The sequence below is a fragment of the Neolamprologus brichardi genome, chromosome 5, assembly GCF_056152115.1.
Source record: "Neolamprologus brichardi isolate AB-2024 chromosome 5, ASM5615211v1, whole genome shotgun sequence".
Taxonomy (NCBI): domain Eukaryota; kingdom Metazoa; phylum Chordata; class Actinopteri; order Cichliformes; family Cichlidae; genus Neolamprologus; species Neolamprologus brichardi.
Window position 1 is genome coordinate 2,334,371 of NC_142108.1, and position 22,461 is coordinate 2,356,831.

Below are 22,461 nucleotides of genomic sequence, written 5' to 3' on the forward strand. Positions count from 1 at the left end.
GTATGGTGATCCTCACCTCTACTGTTCACCCTTATATTCCATTTGTAGTTTTGACTAATCCTGTAAAATCTGCAAAAACATAATCAAAATAAACAGTAATAGCAAATCATGAACACCTTGATTGACACTAATGTGGCAGCTGTTACAATGAATTGAATGAATTTTTAATGTAGGTGAGTGGCTGAACTGGATTTTTCCCCATTATATGAAACAGACAATTTAGCTAAAAAGCAGAAAATCTAACGGAACTTTATTAACTAGGAAATTGCTGCAGTTCCCCTTAGTTTGCACGAATGTCTGCAAACTCTCCCGATTCACTCACCAAGCTGTAGTGCAATGTGAACCACAAACACAGAGCACCTGCCTTCAGAGTAAAGGTTGTGGCTTCATCTTTTACACTGGTCTTCATTTCAAATTTGTGTCACACTTTTTGCAGTTGGAAGGGAGAGGAATGAATGTCTGCAGCAGCGAGACAGAACAGTGAGGGGCAAGGAGCAGAGCTAATAAAGGCTGATGAGTTCAAACGTGCACAAGAGAAGTGAAGAAGAGAGTGCAGAGAGGTGGAGAGGGAGGAGTTTCAGGGGGGATTTGTGACAGCATGGACAAGTTAAGAAATGAGTACATCAGAGGAACAGCACAGGTTTGGAGACAAAGTTAGAGAAGCAAAGGCAAGATGGTTTGGACATGTGCAGAGACGAGAGTGTGGATATTATTGGACAAAGGATGTTGAATGTTGCAGGAAAAGAGAAAGACAAAGGAAGTTTTTCTGAAGACATGCAAGCACCCTCCTCTGGTGTGACAGATGAGGGTGTGTAAAGGCAGATGACCCGCTAAGGTAACACCTAAAGGGAGCAGCTGTAAGAAGATGAAGAGAAAGAGTTTTCAATACGACTTGGAGAGTAGTTGGAAAGTGTTTACAGGCAAGTTGGTGTTTTACATCCAACCTTTTGGCAGTCGCTGTAATCAGCTTTTTCGGCAGCACCATACAGTTGTGGTCAGAAGGTTACATACAATTTGGGGCTTTAATCATTTCTTGAAACTGTTCTTTTCCCCCGGGGGACTGATTGCACAGCATACATCTTAAATCACTTTAGAAAACAAGAATCGGGGCCACACGTTTTCATTTATTTTGGATTTTCTCTAATCCACACAGGGTCAAAAGTATAGATTCATAAATCTGTTTAGTAATGAGGGAACATTTGGGCATTAAGAAGGACGCCAGCAGCAACAAATATAATGTGTACAATTAGCAGTATGAGCTGTGTAACTAATGAAGATCCTGTGATGCAACTGCTGGAAATAGTGAGCAGCTCTGTGCACTCTGGCAGTCGTGCCTGTGAGCCATGACTGTTCAGAAGTGTCATATATATGTCTGCATGACAGTTATTAACTGCGTTCAATATTTAGACAATGTGTTAGCTTGTTCCATTTTTACTGCAAAAGTTGGATAACGGAACAATGTGTTGCTTTGCTGTACTCAACTGGATTGCACATCTTTACTGGCTACTGAAATCCACAGATTATTGCCATGCCCTGTTTTAAAATACTAACACACTATCTGTCAGACTTCTGCACTTAACGGCCAGACGATACTAATAATATTTTAACCCGCTCCACAACCTGCATTAAAGCAGACACAAGTTTTCAGAAGAGAAATGAAAAAAAAGAAAAGACAAAGGAGACACAGCTGATGAATGGTGTCTTCATGAGAGATCTAATTTCAGATTAGTATATTTGATGGAGCTGTGGACAGCCAAAGAATGGCAGAGGGAGGGGAAACAAAAAGAGACGCTGAAGACTGAGAATAAGTGTAGTCTGCCGGCTGGCTAATACTGTGTGTGTATGTGTATGTGGAAGCTCATTGGTGGCATTTCCAGGCTTAATGCTGGGCTCTATGTGAAGTAACAGGTCTGAATATTAACTCAGTGGAAATATCAGGTTCTGCCCCGCACCTTTCTGCTTCTCATACTATCGGCCACACAACCATAACAGACTTAATAACTCCTGTGTGCGCATCTATGTGTGCGTGTGGGTGTCTGTGGGCTCTTTGACAGCGATAACCTTTCTGGAATAGGAGTGTTAATTGCACTGGTCTGGGATCAGCCGGGGAAATGGTCTAATTGCTATTAATATCTATTCTGAGATGCGATTTTTACCAGATTGCGTGCGCAGCTGTGTGCAAAAATATTCAAACGAACGGGAATTTGTTACACAATCGTTTTTCCAAAGAATGTATGAAAACAGTATCTACAGTGGCAGCGTCCACGGCAGAGGTCCACAGCTGTGTCAGCTTATGGTCTCAGTTCACTACTGCAGCCAGCAGGAGAACAGGTCCATCTTTGATGATGTCTGTTTCACAAAGTGCTTTTGCATATTTGTCACACCTGAATGTTTCAGATCAGACAAATTTTAATATTAGACAAAAATACCCTGAGTTCAGTTTTATTTGCTACATCCAGGCCTGGTTACTGCCAGAGCTGTTGTATTAAAAAATCTCTTAAATGAAATCTGTCTGTGTAATTAGATTGACCCTTCAGCCCACAAGTGCATCAGCCCTCTGGGCAAATGCCGGGGATGCCAGATTGCCAGACCAGCCACGCCTGGAGATGTATCTGGATTTGTCTGCGCATACATTTTCATGTTTCTCATCCTTCCAAACTCATTTATTGTTTGTTCTACACAAACAAGAAATAAATGTTAATAAAGCAAAATTAATCTTCAAGCCAGCTGACCAGGAGCAAAACACTGTGTGAGAATAATGTTTTGGCAAACAGCGGCTGGGTAATAAAGGGAACTTATGAGCTAGACAGGCCTCCAATAACTGGATAAATACATTCGATTTTAGAGTGAGCAGCTATAATTTTTATTGTTAGTATTAAAATTATTATAATTTTCTCAAAAAGCCTTTTTTTTAAGCTAAAGATAAATCACATTTATTACTAATGAACTTAGAAAAATAATATCACAGTGAAAAATTCTTAAATAAAACAGAGCAGTTATATTAGCTCGTTTTCATCCTTTCTATGATAATGAGGGAAGAATCCAATATGTGTTTGTGAGAAGAAGATTTAATATGTTCTGTTTTCCAGGTCAGAGGGTAATCCTAACCCTAACACATTTTAGAGAAAGACCAAAGATAATATTTTTATTTGAATAGTTTTTGTTGTGTATCAGTTAGAATTATTATTTAATGCCAACATGTGAGAGAAAATCAAACAGGGTTAGGGATAGGGTTCTGGTTCTGGTCAGGGTCATCAATGATGACAACTTCGATATCACAGGGTCAACCACAGACTAAAAGAGCAGCTACTGGTTTACTTTTTCACAAGTGAAAATTGAGATAATACAGTACAGAAAATCCATATTTGTGTAGCTTGTCAGAGAGTGAGTTTCACTGGAACAGTCAAGATGATTTCTTCCAACAGTTAGCATTTTTAAAGCTATCAAAAATGCCTCATACATGTTCAGAAACTGCTGAAGGACTTGAAAAACCATTGCAACATACATGACCAGTCAAAAGCTTTAGAACACCCCAATTTTTCAATTTTTTCACTGAAAATCATGCAGTTTAATGCCTGATTGCACTCTGAAATTAAAGCATAGTACAAATAAGTAACTGGAGTTAAAAAAGAAATCATGAAATCAATTTATAGACCAAAATGTATTTTAAACGTCTGACTCATCAAAGGTAATCTGACGGGCTTGAACCCATATTTGGGTCATTATCTTGCTGTAGGATGAACCCCTGACCGACTAGATGCACATACCAGAGGGTACTGCATGGTGCTGCAAAACGCTGAGGTAGCCGTTTTGGTTCAGAGTGCCTCACTCTGCACAAGTCACCGACCCTGGATCCAACAAAACAGCCCCAGACTATCACACTTCCTGATGGTGATGATGCCACACACTGTGGAACCATCCTTTCGCCAACTCGACGCCTTACAACGATCCTGTGTGATGAACTGAAGATTTAAAAGTTTGCTTCATCTGTCCATAATACCTTCTTCCAGTCTTCAGTAGTCCAATCGCAGTGTTTCATGGCCCAGACAAGCCTCTTTGTCTTACTCTGACGTCTGGCTTTCTTGCTGCAACTCATCCTGTCAAACCTGCAGCTCAAAGTCTTCTCTTCACAGCTGAAACTGAGACTTGCTACTACGACCACTATTAAGCTGTGCTTGAAGCTGTTGTCCTGTCGCCTATCACGAAAGCTGTTAACTCTCAGAAACTTGTCCTCTGATTCAGTTGTGGCTTTGGCTCTGCCAGATCTTCCTGTCAGAGTTTGTTTCTGAGTGCCTTTTGATGGTGAAGGAACTGTACTCACTGACACTTGACTTTCTTTGCAATTTCTCTTTAGGAAAGACCGACATTTTTAAGTGTTATGATGGTCCGTGTCTCTTCTATTGTTCATTGCCTTTTTCTCACCATTTTTGTTGCAACACACTACTTTCTGCAGTACAGTACTCTTCAACTGATGCTCATGAGGGTATGATACCACAGTGTGTTCCAACACTGCTTTTATGCAGACAGAGGGGGTTGTAAATAATCCAGAAACGTTGGAACACTTGTAGGAATTAGTAGCTTCAAGGCTTGATCAAACGCTATTGCTGCAGAACAGCTTTAAATTTTTACCCATTTTGTGTTTCCTGAAAAAGGTCTTTTTGTATAATTCTGAAATGTACATTATTTTTTGGTAACCTTACCTTTCTTTAACCTCTGTCAGTTCACCCGTTACATTTCTCCATTTCAAGCTATTCATTGGACTTGAATGACTTGAATAAATAATAAATAATAAATAACTGGAAAAATTAGGGTCTTATAAAAATTTGGGGGCAGCACTGTTGCCGCACAGCAAGAAGGTCCTGAGTTCAATTCCACCATCAGGCCGGGGTCTTTCTGTGGATGCAGGAGTGAGTGTGAGTGCGAGTGGCTGTCTGTCTCTGTGTGTTGGCCCTGCAATGGACTGGTGACCTGTCCAGGGTGTACCCCGGCTCTCGCCCTATGACAGCTGGGATAGGTTCCAGTGCCCCCCACAACCCTGAAAAGGAGAAGCGGAAGCGAATGGATGGATAAAAAGTTTGACTGTTAGTCGATATGACTCCAAAAGGTATTTCCTGAATACATTGCACAACAAACTCATCTTCCACCAGGTTCATTGGCGCACCATTTAAGGCCAGCCTTAGGGGTATGGGCAGGCTTTGGGTTAGGTTAACATGCATCTAATTTCATAGAAAACCTTCACTTAGGGTAAGGTTAAATTGAATGTTTGAGACTTCATTAAGAAGGTACCAGCTTCTACTTTCTAAAAACTGTGACTGAAAGAAAACCCAACTTCTTTTTTTAAGTTATTTTAATGCATTAAATGGGTTTAGGTATGCTAGCAAAGCGTTTTTTGTCTAGAAAACACGAACTAAAGCAAAAAGAAAGAAAAAATTAAGCTTCCAGTGGTGTAACAGTCTACAGGCATCTTAAGACAATAAAATGCTTCAGAGGGAGAATGCTTTGACTCAAGAGCATCTCAGATCCTTTCACTCTGAACAGATGATCCCTGCTGCACCTGTTAAAGCCAGCAACACAATGGTGGCATCCTGGGGAGCCTGAGCTACTCAAACACCTGGGCATTCAAACCACGAGAGGGTCTTTACCAGTGATCCAGCACCTGTGGAACATCATTGCCTTCACCTGACATCTTTATTAAGAGAAATATTTCCAAAGAGCTGCTGCAGAGGTGAGTTAGCTCCACCACCATCCAGCAGCAGTTTTGCTGAATTGTAGGATGCTACTGTCTCGTGGGAGGTTGTCGAGCCAATTACACTGTAGCGGATGGTCATCGAGAGGGTAGCAGAGATAGTTCAAAGACAAGCTAAAGGTGTCTTAAGGAAGTATGCAATCAGGCCTGGAGAATAGTCCTGCTGATGGCAGCAGAAAAGCACCCAGAGGGTTCGTTTTCTCATTGAGAAAAGCAATTCTAAACTAATTTAACTGTAATATCATCAATTAAGTCATAACACAGTGCAGCGAAATACATTTTTTATGAGAAGCCTTTTCCTGTTTCAATATAAATAAGCAGGAGCTTAATAACTTGAATTACCAATTGATTTACTTATTATTATGATTAAAATATGGTTAAATGAGTTACAATCATTAAAAGTTTAATTAGCATTTTAAGAACAGATTTTCACTTTTAGTCGATTTTGATCAAATGAATGGGAATAAAAGATAAAGCTACGTCAGTGACACTGCTGGATATATATGGTAGTGTTTCTGTTTTATTGCATTGGCACCAGCTCTTATACAACTTTCCTCTTCTGCCCTCAAAACTTTAAATTGCATCTTGTCCTGCTTAAGAAGCTTCAATTAGACTCTGGTGAAAAACAGTTAGTGTTATAAGTTAGTGCTCATTTTAACTTTTCTCTCTATTTTAATGTTAACCAATTCTGTTATATTATGTTTAGCTGTTATATTGTTCAAAAAGTAAAAAAAAGAAATTGTTCTAATCTGTTTTCCTTTCCTTAAAAGAAAAAGGGGAGATTGTTAAGATGTATCTGTCCCACTGCGCAAGTGTCCAGTGAAGGGCTACGTGGAGGCGGGAAGGGGAAGTACAGGTTTTTGGAGGGTCGGGTTTTTCCTTGTGTGGAGGAACGAAAGAAGGCAACCATTAAAGTTGGAGTTAACATACCAGTTGTGTGATTATTGGACTAACAATTCAGCTTCAGGAAAACCTCTGGAGCAGCTGTAAACTCACAAGACAAGGCAAGAGCACTGATGGTTGGATTACACGTTTACGCTACACTTTGAGTCCGCTAGCATTCCCTGTTACTGAAACAGAGAAATGCAATAAAAAGCTAATACTATAGTACATTTGGTGTGTATACAAGAAGATACGTACAGGGTGTGACCTGGCAGAGGGGATGTCCCTGGCTCTTCTAAATTATTTGGTCGCAGCAGATGGCTGCCCCTTCCTGAGCCTGGAGGTTTCTTCCTGTTAAAAGGGAGGTTTTCCTTCCCACTGTCGCCAAAGTGCTTACTCATAGGGGGTCATATGACTGTTGGGTTTTTCTCTGTATGTATTATTGTAGGGTCTATCTTACAATATAAATAGCTTTGAGGTGACTGTTGTTGTGATTTGGTGCTGTATAAATAAAACTGAATCGAATTGAATGACTGAGAACCTTCACAGACATTGTTAGCACTTGTACTTCTGTGACAGTACAGATGACACTGTATGAGGATGGAGAGGAGGGCATTATCCAGATTGTGTTCTGTTCAAACATCTTATTATACCACCAAGTACCAGTGTTTAAACATGAAAAGCACTGATAGGTAAATAAAAGATCAATTAAAAGGATTCAGTGCAACAGATCGTCGGATTTTAAAGGAACCTCGGAAAAAAATAAAAAAAACCCTACTGAATGTCAAACACGTGTTGGCCATCTAAACCAAAATTCCTCAACAGGTTCAGAGAGGGGTTACTTCATTTCTTTTCTTCTAGATTTGCTGACGTGGGTAAGAGAGCAAAAGAGGGCATCTCCTTCTACTGTAAAAGAAGGGTGAGCATCATCTACCTCTGTGAGGTCATCTTCTTTTGACGGTTGTATTTTGTAACAAGAGTAAACCTCCTCCAAGGCAGCTCAGTCTCTGGGCAGTATTTACTTCTGAGGGAATAGCATTGTATTTTTCATATGATTTCTATACATCATTATTATCACTTTGACCTTCAGATCAAACTTTGAAGGAGAGATCAGAGGTCAAATGCAAAATGATATTTTAAATCTTTACACACTTTCTATGTGTTGAGAATACACACCACACTTGTAAGAATCATACTTTCTAAGCTGTAGGGCTTTTCTCAGTTTTTGACCAATAAATTGTCTGGCTGACTTTGAAGTACTTGATGGATGTAACCAAAATTTTAATGGATTGTTAACAAATTATTAACAGAATTCATTCAAAATGAAAGAATCACTTTGGCAGAGTTATTATCCATCCATTCATTGTGCTCATCCATATTTCATATTAAACACTAAAGTTAGGTGTCAGCCCTGGAAAAATGGCACTAAGTGAAATCGAGGTAGCATGTTGCATCTTCCATGTTACAAAGCATTTCGTCTGTTGCACCGTTGCGTGTCATTGGATCACCACGGTCTGCAAGAGGAAACCATGAGGCTGAGAATAATGTGCATATTCATTTTATTTTATATGTTGTAAATATCCTTGAAATGCACTTTTAGATTGTTAAAGGGTTTGTAGCTTTTTATTTTATACACCTCTGACCCATTTGGGCATCCTTTAAAGACCTCTAGTGGTCTTTCAAGTCACTTGTATGTACTACACCAATGCATGCATGTTTACTGGTTCCTACAGGCTTTCTTCTTGTGCTGGAGAGCACCTACTCTGGTGTAGGAGCTAGAGCACCCTCATAAAAGACAGGGTGTTGAACTTTGAACTGTAAACGGTAGGAAGGATTTCCTCCAGAAGTTATAACTATGGAAAGTTCAAAAGTGCCTACTGGGTACTTTTTTCCAACTACCACAACAATTATATAGCCAGCTACAGTGAGACAGTGTATGCTATTCCGCTCTGTGCCAGGGTTTGAATATTGAATCCTAGAAACAGAAACTAAAACAGAAATGTATGGTTGGTGTAAACTGCCCAGCTGTTCTGCTCAGCCACATGTCACCAAGTGGAAGGTGCTGTGAAAAACAAGTATGTAAATGTCAATGTGCAATGTGTGTGTGTGTGTGTTCATGTGCATGTGTGGTGCATGCGTGTGAAGAAAACAAAAACAAGGAAAAGGAGAAATAATAAGAGTGTTGGTTTTTGACACTTCAGCTCATCACTTGCTCATACACATCATGGCTTTCCTGGCTGAAGTTAATCACACTCGCTCTCTGCCTCGCTCTCACACACACACACACACACACACACACACACACACACTGTACTGTCAGCTGTATCGATTGTGGGGTGGCCGGCGGATGAACCTGTCATGGCCAACATAGACCGGACTGGAGGATAATGAAGTCTTCCTGCCCTATTTGACAAGCTCCAAGAGAGTGTGTTAGAGACTGAATGAATGTCTGTGTGTGTGTGTGTGTGTGTGTGTGTGTGTGTGTGTGTGTGTGTTTGAGAGAGAGAGAAGGAAAAACAGAGAAAGATGCTCCTGGGACAGCCCAGAGGCGTCCTAACATTGCCTGAATAAATTGGATGGAAAGAAGCCCCTTGAGTTGAAGACGTGATCTGTCATGATGTCATCTAAACGAGACTTGCAATGGGAGCGGTCAGGGTGCTAATAAAGACATAACCCCTCAACACACACGTGCGTGTGCAAATGCATCCCCACATATGCACGCACACACTCACAGACACATCGATTGAAGAGTAAGTGCGAGCTGACATTCCCCAGCTATTTTGCTGGGAACATTTTAATCCGGCTGTAACGGTGCTAAAATATTCTACCCACCTCTTGCTGTCTCTCTCCATCATTCCCCTCCATCTCTCCGTGTTTCTAGAAGCAAAACTTTAGTCTTGTTAACTAATTTACTGCCTTACTTATATAATAAGATTATTTAATATTTGTTATGAAAAACCCCGTCTCCATTTAATGACTGTAAAGAACTTAGTGTCAGTTAAGCCAATTTGTAAGAACAATCTGTCTTATACACCAACCCTTTGCAACATTAAAACTTCTGACAGATGAAGGAAAGTGAAACTATCCAGATCTCCACCTGAGCTAAACAGTGAACAGAGACGCCATGAAATTCACAAGATCCAAGAGATCTCCTGCCTCCTGATAGTGGAGGATACCCCCAGAGGTCCTGTGTCGGTACCCCAGAGGTTGTTTAGCTCCACAAAGGAAACACAATCAGGTGGTTTTCATTTTGTGTCTTAATGGTTTGTTTATACAATTTTATTTTTATTTTCGTTTTTAAAGTTGTTCCAGAAGACAAAATTTGTTCAAACAGATTCCAAGGCAAACCTTAAAGCAACTACTGTTTATTTTTTATTAGTATCTATCTGTAAGTATTAAGAATATTCACAGAACCACAAGGTCACCCACCATGCAACCACCAACTACTGCTGCTTGTTATGTACACGTACATGTAGGTTTCTGTTTGAACTTTACCTCCCTTCCTAACATCTGATTTAATTAAACCAAATTCAATCCAATTTGATTTACACACAGCACCAATTCAGCAGCAGTGAAGCTTACATCTTAAACTGAAGAGCCTACATTAATAAAGAGAACGACCGCCTGTGAGCAAGCACTTGGTAAAAGTGGGGAGGAAAAGCTCCCTTTAAACAGGAAGAAACCTCTGGCAGAGGTCTTCCTACATTCAGTTTTATCTTCCAATAAAAAGATGCATCCTCTGTTGGGTTAACATCAGGTGACTTAAAGGAAATGATGAATATCACATTTTCTTGCAGTGAGAAACTCTTGGGTTGCTTTTGCAGCATGTTGTGGGTCGTTATCCATTTGTAATGCAAAACACTGTTTGATCAGTTTTTCCAGCACTTGGCTAAAGCAGAGTGCCAGGAAGAAGGGTTAGAAAGAGAGGACCCAAAGGCCCATTTCAGACAGAGCTTGACATGCCCCCTTTTAAATCTGGAAACAGAGGTTGACGGGTAATTTGAGCTGGTGAAGAATTTCAGTGAAGATTGTTCAAAAACACATTTTAAAGGAAATTAAAAGAAAAAATATTTCACATGTCAACAGTTATACCATTTAAGCAGATATCACGCATCATTCGTACATAATTTAAGGCACCAAATCAAAGGGAATGAATCTGACTGTTGGCGCTGCATACGGCAAATGTCTGCATCCAATCTCTAGCCCTCTGCCTAAAAATTACTCCACATTCAGGAAACCGCACAATGACAGCTTTAATCCATCTTCCTCTGGCACGGACCTGACACTTATTCCTCCTGTGTTCCCTGTGGGCAACCTCTCCATTTCTCCCTCTCACCTTTGCCTTTTTCACTCACTCTTAGTGACACGTGTGTCGCTTCCTGAACAACACTTCAAGATAAAAATAACATAATTGAGCCAGCGGACTATCAGCAGATCCATGCTTAATGCATCTGTTATGTCACAGTACATTCACACAATACTGCTGAATCCAAACTTCTCACCCACTTTGTGAGTCAAACACAGTGCGACTGTTCATGTAGGAGTCACGCTCTGTGCAGTAACAACAGCTTTTTGTGACACAGTCCTTCTGCTGCACTTGTATTTTCTCTACACTAAGAACATCAGAAAGCTGCTGTGCCCAGAACCGGATGCTGCTGGCATGGCACATCCATAACACTGTAAACTGTCAGGATGGCAAAAAATGACCTTATCCTGTATACGTGCTGCATGCGTGAGAATGTGTGTATGGACGTGTGACAGAGAGACATGATAGAAAGTGTCAAAATATACTTATCAAAGAACCCACGAGGTCTCACTAATGTTTTCCTCTCTTACACTGTGTCTCAGTTAAAAGTCAACCCGGACTATGAGCAGTGTTGGGAAGGTTACTTTTAAAATGTATTCCATTACAGATTACAGAAACATGCCCTAAAATGTATTCTGTAACGTATTCCGTTACGTTACTCAATGAGAGTAACGTATTCTGAATACTTTGGATTACTTAATATATTATCATGCTGTTTACAACTACATGAATGTACTATTGCTGTGATTTATTACTGTTACTGAAGGTCCGCGGCTCCGAACCGTAGTAAAGGGACCTCTGGCTAATACGGTGGGTTCTGTGTCGGGCTCGTAGCTGAAAACTAGCTTTACTTTGTTGTCTGGGTCAACTCTGCCAGCTAGAGACAGAGAGAGGCGTTGAAAGGCTGCTCCAACGGAACTTATTGTTTTTGGAGGAAAACACGAACACGGTGTACAGTCGAGTCTTAATAGCTTACTTACAACTGGGCTCATCAGGCTCTCTTCTTGGCTGCAGTGGTTATTATTATATTTACATGCTTCCAGCTCCCGTTTTTGCTCGATGACAGCTGGTAGTTTTCCTTTTTCTCCCTCCCTCGCTCACAGACACATAACGGGTACAGCAGTCCATTCTCCCTGCAGCACGGACTACACTGCCCATGATGCTACATTCTTTAGAGCTATACCTGTAGCATTCTGCCTATTAGCTTAGCACAACAACAACAAAAAGGCGCTCTCTCACCCAGGAAACACGCAGAGAGAGAGCGTCACCCTGTAACCATGGCAACCGTAACGCTGCCACCTGGAACAACAGAACGTAGCTGTCAAACAAAACCCAAACAGTCCTGACCCGCCACAATATGAAACAGGGAAGTACCGCCGTGTAATCCATTTATTTCAACAAAGTAACTGTATTCTAAATACCACCTTTTTAAACGGTAACTGTAACGGAATACAGTTACTCATATTTTGTATTTTAAATATGTAACGGCGGTACATGTATTCCGTTACTCCCCAACACTGGCTATGAATACACATATTATTTTTACCATAACATTATCATCATCAGATATTAAAGCAGAAGGTCTGGATATCTTAGTTTGTATTAAATTTGAAGGAGTGCAGGCTCTGGTTTAGCTCACTGGGAAGAGCAGGCGGCCACATGCTGCTTGGCGCAGAGCGGCCGGCCCGGGTTCTGCGACCAGCTCTTTCCCGCATGTCTTCCCCCTCTCTCTCCATCTGCTTTCCTGTCACTCTTCACTGCACTATACAACAAAGCTGAGAAGGCCAAAAATAAAATATCAAATAAATAAATAAATTTGAAAGAGTGCTTTACATAGAGAAGGCTGCCATGACATCTGATCTCAATTTAACCCTCAACCAAATGCAACTGAGGAAGAAAATATACCAGACCTAAGTTTGTTCTCAGTGTTTGTTGTCCTTTGTAAAATTCAGCCGTCACATAACTACAACTACACCAAAGAGGAGTGACAGTTACAAACAAATATTAAGAACAAAGTGCTGCACAACATCAGCAACAGTGTTGCCAAGAAGCACAGTAATGCACAAATGAAGCACATCTCTTGTCAACGCGATTTTATCAACATATTATATATTAAAAGGTCACAGACAGTTTGCAAAGTTACTGCCCCTGATGTCAGCAACTCCACAGAGACGTCCTTCTCCTCACACACAAGGTCTTGTGCTTCTCATGATGCACTAAGAATTTCTTCTTCATTCTCCTCTTTTCACTCTGTGTGCTTATTCTCTCTGCATTTAATCATTAGTTATTATTAATCTCTGGCTCTCTTCCACAGGATGTCTTTTGTTGTCTCTTCCTCTGCTCACCCCCAACCGATTGCAGCAGTTGGCTGCAGCTCCCTGATCCTGGTTCTGCTGAAGGTTTCTTCCTGTTAAAAGGGAGTTTTTCCTTCCCGCTGCTGCCAAATGCTTGTCTCATTGTTGGGGTTTTCCCTCTGTTATTGCAGGGTCTCAACTTTACAACATAAAGCTTTTTCAGTCAAATAATATAGTCCCTCAACTTTTTCTAGCCACAAACATAGCCCATATTTACCAGCTCATGGTGGCAACAATCAGTTCATAAACCTACAACACGAAGCAAAACATTAATGGTTATGACACTACAGTGCTCAGTCAGTCAGTTGATGTAAACTGTTGATCTCATCTTTACAATCTAGGCACCACTGGAAGCTCATATGCAAGAACACTGAGCTCTGAGATTGTCTGCCACTTACTAAAATAAGTTTGTTTGGCTTTCCTTTGAAAACATCATGTCGCAGGCTTGTGCATTCAACTCTTTATCAAAGAATCTGATATTATATATAATGATAGTAATGCAGTCAAAAATTACATGTTAGTATTGATGATTTAATGAAGACAGTTTTGTATCAAAGCAGCCCTTATTCTAGGATTATGAGCAGTGTTGGGAAGGTTACTTTTAAAATATATTCCATTACAGATTACAGAATACATGCCCTAAAATGTATTCTGTAACATATTCCGTTACGTTACTCAATGAGAGTAACGTATTCTGAATACTTTGGATTACTTAATATATTATCATGCTGTTTACAACTACATGAATGTACTATTGCTGTGATTTATTACTGTTACTGAAGGTCCGCGGCTCCGAACCGTAGTAAAGGGACCTCTGGCTAATACGGTGGGTTCTGTGTCGGCTCGTAGCCGAAAACTAGCTTAACTCTGTTGTCTGGGTCAACTTTGCTAGCAGAGACAGAGAGAGGAGTTGAAAGGCTGCTCCAACGGAACTTATTGTTTTTGGAGGAAAACACGAACACGGTGTACAGTCGAGTCTTAATAGCTTACTTACAACTGGGCTCCTCAGGCTCTCTTCTTGGCTGCAGTGGTTATTATTATATTTACATGCTTCCAGCTCCCGTTTTTGCTCTATGACAGCTCGTACTTTTCCTTTTTCTCCCTCCCTCGTTCACAGACACATAACGTGTATGGCAGTCCATTCTCCCTGCAGCACGGACTACACTGCCCATGATGCTACATTCTTTAGAGCTATACCTGTAGCATTCTGCCTATTAGCTTAGCACAACAACAACAACAAAAAGGCCTCTCTCACCCAGGAAACACGCAGAGAGAGAGCGTCACCCTGTAACCATGGCAACCGTAACGCTGCCGCCTGGAACAACAGAACGTAGCTGTCAAACAAAACCCAAACAGTCCTGACCCGCCACAATATGAAACAGGGAAGTACCGCCGTGTAATCCATTTATTTCAACAAAGTAACTGTATTCTAAATACCACCTTTTTAAACGGTAACTGTAACGGAATACAGTTACTCATATTTTGTATTTTAAATACGTAACGGCGGTACATGTATTCCGTTACTCCCCAACACTGATTATGAGCGATACATTAGTCACTGCTCATCCAATCTGACGTGAGTACAGTAATCCATTATGATGTATACTCATGCTTGAGGCAGGTCTTCACCTACATCACAGGTGTAGCTGATCAGAAAAAAAAAATCACTGCTTTCTGGCAAGAACAAGACAAGAAGAAATTTAAGCAGGAAACAAAGTTTTCTGAAGAACGTGTCTTCTTATTTCACCGTTGCAGCAGTACCTCCACTGTGTGTCCTGACTGCACGAGATGCTCCTGCATTAATATATCATAGAAACACTTATGAAGTCGTGGCATGCTTTCACATTATTGCCTACAAAAACTCAGGAGTCCATGTCTACTCATTTTGTCTAACAAGAATGACATCAAAGTGCACCGTGAGCCAGCAGTCGCTTGTGGCACAGCCCACCGTTTCAAAGAAGAACAACAGTGAGCACCAACCGGTGTCAGGAGTGTGAATCACCGAACATTTTCAGTGCTTCTCCTGCCATAGGGTTGGGGTTAGCCTAACTCTAACATACAATACATATACCATGTGATTCCTGTGCTGAGGTACGATTGAGCAAATCGCACCACCGCTTGCACTCATGCTCACAGTTAACCTTAGCCCACCTATTGTAAACAGCTGTGCATCAGCACCTCTAAATTCTTTATTATTTATCGAGCCATACTGTATATTTATTCTGGTGCAGTCCTAGCGAGGAGACTCAAACCATTAAACATAGGTACTTTTCTGGTTTTCTCTCACCATGGCTGAAAAAAACTGGAAGCAGAAGCTGACCCGCAGCAGCAGTAAGCGCTGCCGCTGCTTCAATAGCTTTGCTGAGGAATCATTTTGAATGCATCATTATCAAGCTCAAAACATACACACTCTACTGTCGCACTTACTGCTCTGAGTATATCAAACCTCCCACACGGAAGACAGCAGCTCCTTACTTACATTAAACAAGCCTGTGCCCAGACTCACAAATGACAAAATCCAGCTGGAGGCCATCGGTGGTGAAAATACAAACAACCTTAATTCTATGTATGCACAGTAATGTATAGTTGATAGATTCGTGTGGCAATATGAGTCTTGAATATTTAATGCCAGCATGCCAGAAATACCAAGCGCTGGATACGCTCTTGATCTCAGGTAACGTGTCAGCAGCATGATGTGTATTTATCCAGCTACAAACATTAGTTTTGTCTTACACAAACGAGCCGTCAGAGAAATGCAGAGCTTCTCTCAATGTCAAAAAATGAAGAGGAAATAAATTTTTTTAATTTAAATATTTAAAAAATTAAATATAGCGCAGTTCTTTTTATAACACTGCCCATGACACACTCTACCCTTGAGAGGATACAGAACATGAGGAAAGAGGTGTCCTTTTTTTTGTTGGCGTGGCAGGAAAAAGAGGTCGTTTTGATAACTCTGTGACCTTGACTCTGTTTAGTAGTAATTACAACAACAGCAACACAAAATCACTGAGTCTTCTTTGCAGTCTAATATATACAATTTAACTGAATACTTCAGATAGGACGTGTTTTTAAAGTGTAGGAAAACAATAAACTTGTGCTGGATATCGATATGGGCCGGGTAACGTATTGGGAATCGATGCCAAATGGTTTGATGGAAATATCAACCTACAGACATCGGGACAGGTGGCAGGACCCACCAGGACCATCTGCACCAGCACAGGGTCTGAGGATTTCATCCTGATGGCAGTCCGAGTGCCACAGCCTGTAAAGGTCTGTGCGTCCTTCTGTGGATAAGCCTCCCTCGCCTCCCTCACTGAGCCACGACCAAACCAGTCATGATAAACAATGTTACAGTCAGCATAATGTTCTCCACAGCTTCTTCACACTCTTTCAAACCTGTCAGATATGATGAACTTGCCCTCAGCTTTGAAAACAAATGCCGGACAATGAGCACAGGACCCACTAGAGCAGCGGTCCCCAACCCCCGGGCCTCGGACCGGTACCGGTCCGTGAGTCGTTTGGTACCATGTGAAATGTATAGTTTTCAGGGTTTTTATCGGTTTTCAGTGTTATTTTGTTATCGTTTTTATTGTTAACTCGTTTTTCCTGGGTCTTTTCATGTGTATTATGAATAAATCTTCTTTTTTTCTGTACCGGTACTAGTTTTATTTTGTTGTATTTATCCGAGACACCTTAAAGGCCGGTCGGTGAAAATATTGTTGGGCATAAACCGGTCCGTGGCGCAAAAAAGATTGGGGACCGCTGCCCTAGAGGATGCGGGGTCCTCTGGCCACCCTCGAGAGGTCTGCTTCTGATTGTTTGGTCAGAGACATTCACACCAGTGTCCTGCTGGAGGTGATTTTGTATCTCTGGCAGTGCTCATCCTATTCCTTCCTTGCAAGGAGCAGAAACCAGTCCTGGACCTTCTACAGGCCTGTCCAGCTCTCCTAGAGTAACTCCCTGTCTATCCTCTTCCATGCTCTTCCCTACCTTCTTGCAGTCACATGTATTCATGTGCCAAACTAGAGAAGTTGCATCCTCCAACCTGTGGATCCTCGATAAGTTTGAAGCAGTGTTGCCAACTCCTCAGTAAGGAAAATCGCTATTGGCTGTCCTAAAAGTCGCTAGAAGTCGCTAAATGACGTCATCACCTAATTTGCATAATTGGTCATGCTAATGTAATTGTAATCTATGTTGTTGGAGATAGAAATAACATCATGGACGAGACATAAAGTGAGTAAAAAACGTCCTAAATGCATTTAGAATTTATTTAGAACTACAAAAATAAATTTCTTTTAGCAATTATTGTTTTTGTAATGTCACAATTCCAACCCTGCTCCTTTACCCGGGCTTGGACCGGCAAAAGTGACCAGAAATAGGCACTGTGGTGGAGTTACTGTGTGTGTGTGTTTATAAGTAGTTTTAAACCTTGTGATCCACAAAACAGCATAAGAGTAAAAGAGTAAAAGAAGAACTGACTGCGTTACAGCACCCGCTGCTTGTTGAGAGTAAAAGCGATATGCGCTTTCACGTCTTTTTTCAGACCCCCTAGCGACTTTTTTTCTAAAAAAAGTCACTAGGGGGTCTGAAAACTCGCTAAATATAGCGACAAAGTCACTAAGTTGGCAACACTGGTTTGAGGTATCACATCCCACCACCAGTGGCAACACTGACCCTGGCCAAATGCAAAACAGTTAGAAAAGTTGAAGAGGGAAAAATGTCAGTGGTATGTAAGACCATCCCAGTTTTCAGGGTTGTCTCCTTGCTGTTGTTAATGTCATTAACACCAAAGCAGCTGAAACTGTTAAAGAGCACCCTCTGCTACCAAACTGACCCGATCAATATCCCAGAAGTTTGATTGACTTGGTCAAGTGTTTCCTTCATTTTTTCAAGAGTATTACTGTTATATTATAAGGCTTTTTGTAATTTAAGGCATGATTTTCGGAAACTCTGAATTTTTAATCACACGTGCAAATGGGTCAGTACAGTCAATGGAGTGAGCAGCTGAAATGGGCTGGAACAATCCAGAACAAAATTCCAACACTGTCAGTTAACAAGTAATTAAATGTGATAGACAGTTTAATACTTAATGATAGCGAGCAAGTTCATTCTCCGTCAGGCTGGCACGGTTTCCAGCTGACGCCATGAAGTTACTCATCAAGCCTGAAAGTGATGTCACCCTGCTGCACAATCTGCACGCACACACCCTTTCCTTCGTCTCATCCCCATCAGGTGGGGAGGGCAGCGAGCATAAACTGAATTACTTTTTCTTCAGTGGCAAAAAAAAAAAAAACTCTCAGCAAATATCATCAAACACACAAGATGTTTCTGCGCGACTTGGCCAACTGCCTCACTAGCCTAAAGGTGCAGTAGCAGTATTTAAGGGGGAAAAAAATATGTGTGAGAACTTCACTCTCAGAGATGCAGAAAGATGTGAGAAACTGCAGACAGAGGAGGAAGGTGAGAGATGACTTTTAAAGGTACAGACTGCTCAGCAAGTGATATTTGATAAACTGGAAATCTAAAGCTTACATGTACTTACTCTTTGTATTTCTTTTAAAGTCGGGCAAAATCGTGATCTGTTCATGATGAGTTGGAGAAACAACAACAAATACAACAATTTCACCTAATTCAAAGGTTATGACGGGACATAAAATTAATAATAAGAATAAGTGGTGTCCAGTCATAAATGTAGGAGAGTAACAAGTCGTCACTTTGAAACTGCAGATTTCCACCTTTAAACTAACTTGCAAGGTTGGGAAGCTGCTAGGACGGATGCAACATCTGCTTATATACTGAAGACTGGAACCTCAGAGCCAGCAGCCACACGGGTCAGCTGATCCAGCCCGTCCGCGAAAAAAACAAATTAAAATAGTTCATAATACAAAGTACTGTGTGACCTATTTCTAAATGAGTCTTTTCCCTGTGCTACACACCTACCCAATAACTTCGGATTCCCTCATCTTCCAAATCCCATTTTAATCCCTGAATACTGTATATTAAAATAACAGCTAGCCAACGGTACAGCATGTAATGACTATGTTGTGATATTTTAGTGTCTGTGAATCTTTGGGGAGGGTTTGTATTTATGCTTTTGCTTTGTTGCAACTTCATTTCCACTGAGGAAACTATTTTTATTAAAAGGATTTGTCTAGATAAGACTTAAAAATGTATGTGTTACCACAATTATTATTCTAATAATAATAATTATTGTTGTTATTATTTTGTTTTTCCACTGTTTTTTGGAGAAGCTGTCTGCAGGGGAGATACGAACATTACTTTTTAATGCACAAAAGGCAACGAGTGTGATGGTGAAAAGCAAAGTATATCCAGACTATATGTGCATTATAGTCAGTGTTGGGGAGTAACAGAATACATGTACCGCCGTTACGTATTTATAATACAAAATATGAGTAACTGTATTCCGTTACAGTTACTGTTTAAAAGGTGGTATTTAGAATACAGTTACTTTGTTGAAATAAATGGATTACACGGCGGTACTTCCCTGTTTCATATTGTGGCGGGTCAGGACTGTTTGGGTTTTGTTCGACAGCTACGTTCTGTTGTTCCAGGCGGCAGCGTTACGGTTGCCATGGTTACAGGGTGATGCTCTCTCTCTGCGTGTTTCCTGGGTGAGAGAGGCCTTTTTGTTGTTGTTGTGCTAGGCTAACAGGCAGAATGCTACAGGTATAGCTCTAAAGAATGTAGCATCATGGGCAGTGTAGTCCGTGCTGCAGGGAGAATGGACTGCCATACCCGTTATGTGTCTGTGAGCGAGGGAGGGAGAAAAAGGAAAAGTACGAGCTGTCATCGAGCAAAAACGGGAGCTGGAAGCATGTAAATATAATAATAACCACTGCAGCCAAGAAGAGTGCCTGATGAGCCCAGTTGTAAGTAAGCTATTAAGACTCGACTGTACACCGTGTTCGTGTTTTCCTCCAAAAACAATAAGTTCTGTTGGAGCAGCCTTTCAACTCCTCTCTCTGTCTCTGCTAGCAAAGTTGACCCAGACAACAAAGTAAAGCTAGTTTTCGGCTACGAGCCGACACAGAACCCACCGTATTAGCCAGAGGTCCCTTTACTACGGTTCGGAGCCGCGGACCTTCAGTAACAGTAATAAATCACAGCAATAGGACATTCATGTAGTTGTAAACAGCATGATAATATGTTAAGTAATCCAAAGTATTTAGAATACGTTACTCTCATTGAGTAACATAACGGAATACGTTACAGAATACATTTGGGGCATGTATTCTGTATTCTGTAATGGAATACATTTTAAAAGTAACCTTCCCAACACTGTTCATAGTGTTAACAGCACAGACAGCATGTTAACACAAAGTTAGCCATGAACCCAGAGAGATGTTAAAGCTAACAACCAACAGGTAACACAAAGCAGTAGGCTGCAGCCTCCGTTTCTACCTGTTTAATTTCTAAAGTAGAATCGCCATGATGATCACTTTAAAGTTTATGCTGGTTTTCAACTTTGCTCTGTGCTGTCGGCTTTGTATAAAAAGAGATTTGTGTTATTGTATGGAACTGTTGGGTAATTATGAGACAATGTGTTTTGTAATGAGAAAGTAATGTAACTAGCAGTGTAACAAATTACTTTCTCCGGCATGCAATCAGTGATTTTACAAAGTAGTTTCTTTTATTTATGATTCATAACCTTAACCTACAGGTCGTGTTTGCTGTGCATGAATGGATATAAATGGCCTGAGCTTCTGTTTAAAATAAAGAATCCCCAAAAAGTTCAAATGAATTCTGTGATTTCATAGACAATCATGTAATCATAGTGTGTGTAGCCACAAAGCTGAACTCCTACTCTACATCTACTCTGCCAAGTGTTTGTTCTGCAGGAGCAGCGAGGAAAGAAAAACTCTCTCATCAAATTATGAGTGAATATTTCCTGCATATTGAACCAATTAAATGAAACACTACAGGCTGAGTTTATGTAATCTAGATGTTAGAACATGGACCTGTCAGGATGGAGGAGACTCCTCACGCTGGTATCACGCCGAAGGAGTGATTTTACTCAAAGCTCTAATCCAATTCTTCCAGCTCTTTTCTCAGGACTTGAAAGACAATCCATCTGTTCCTCCTGGCCGCCGTTCAATCACACCGCCTTCTGTTGTGTGGGCCGGAGGTGAGTTAAATGTTTCTAGCACTTCGCTGACAGCCGAGGGAGTCAGGGACACGGTGGCATCTCTCTGCTATAAAGATCGCGGCTGGAGTCCTAATTCATCACCCCAGGCATCATCATGTGGCATTACAATATGCTAATGCGGCGACGCCGTGCCCTCGCTCTCACCTCGTTCCCTCTTTCATCTTTTTCTCTCCTCCCTGTCTCCCTGGGGGCTGAGCCACCTCCGCCCCAAATCCCACTCTGCAATACGCACCTTGCTGCCAGTATGTGCAGGGGGCTTAAGAGTGATGTCAAAGCCAATGTTGGAATTAGGTGAGTGCTGTGTGTAGTTGTCTGACTGCAAATGACGAACATGTAATTAGCCTTTCGTGTCAGAGTTACAACTGGATCACGTTTAATAAGAACAGGCTTCCCCGCCAACTGGAAAATCACCTCACATGCTTTCAAATGGGAAAAATTAGAAATAACTTGCAAACAGGTATTTTTGGGCTTTAAATTTATGGACTTGGGATTAAGCGCAGATGCACTACAAAACGACTGCCCTGCAAACATGCCGGTATCAGATGTCATTCTTACCCCATGTGATGGATATGTTAGCCAGCCCCAGTCTCCTGAGATTGTAGTCGTGTCCAGTAGATTCACTGCAAAAGAGAGAGAAGAGAACAACACACCAGAGGGGGTAAGTGGTGAACTTTAAATGATTGTTTTTCCTCATCCTGCCCCATCCATCCTGTCCTTCATAACTATCCTCTGTGTGCACTGGCACCCGACAGAGCACCCCACATACACACATACACCTGTCTGACAGGTGTGACTGATGAGCCGGGACGGTCGTCACGGCAACTCTAAGCCAGGTGTCACATCCGTGATGTCACCTTGACCTGTTTCACCCATCACGGCACCTCAGAACCTCAGTGGTATGAGCTCAGAATAGAACAGGACACGAAACACTGCTTTTCAGAGTGGAATAGAAACATATATATGGGTGAAAACCACCAATCAGAATGCTCCATTTTCATATGCGTTT

At 41.2% G+C, this 22,461-nt stretch overlaps 1 protein-coding gene across 2 annotated transcripts in view; it reads right to left on the reverse strand.

Annotated features, from left to right (window-relative positions):
- The window catches only part of epha8 (eph receptor A8), a 144,394-nt gene that overhangs the window by 86,172 nt on the left and 35,761 nt on the right, over nt 1–22,461 (reverse strand). For both annotated transcript variants that reach the window (XM_006800191.2, XM_006800190.2), the window contains exon 2: nt 22,011–22,075. In XM_006800191.2, coding sequence (XP_006800254.1) covers nt 22,011–22,075 — 65 coding nt within the window. The remainder of the gene's footprint in view (nt 1–22,010; nt 22,076–22,461) is intronic.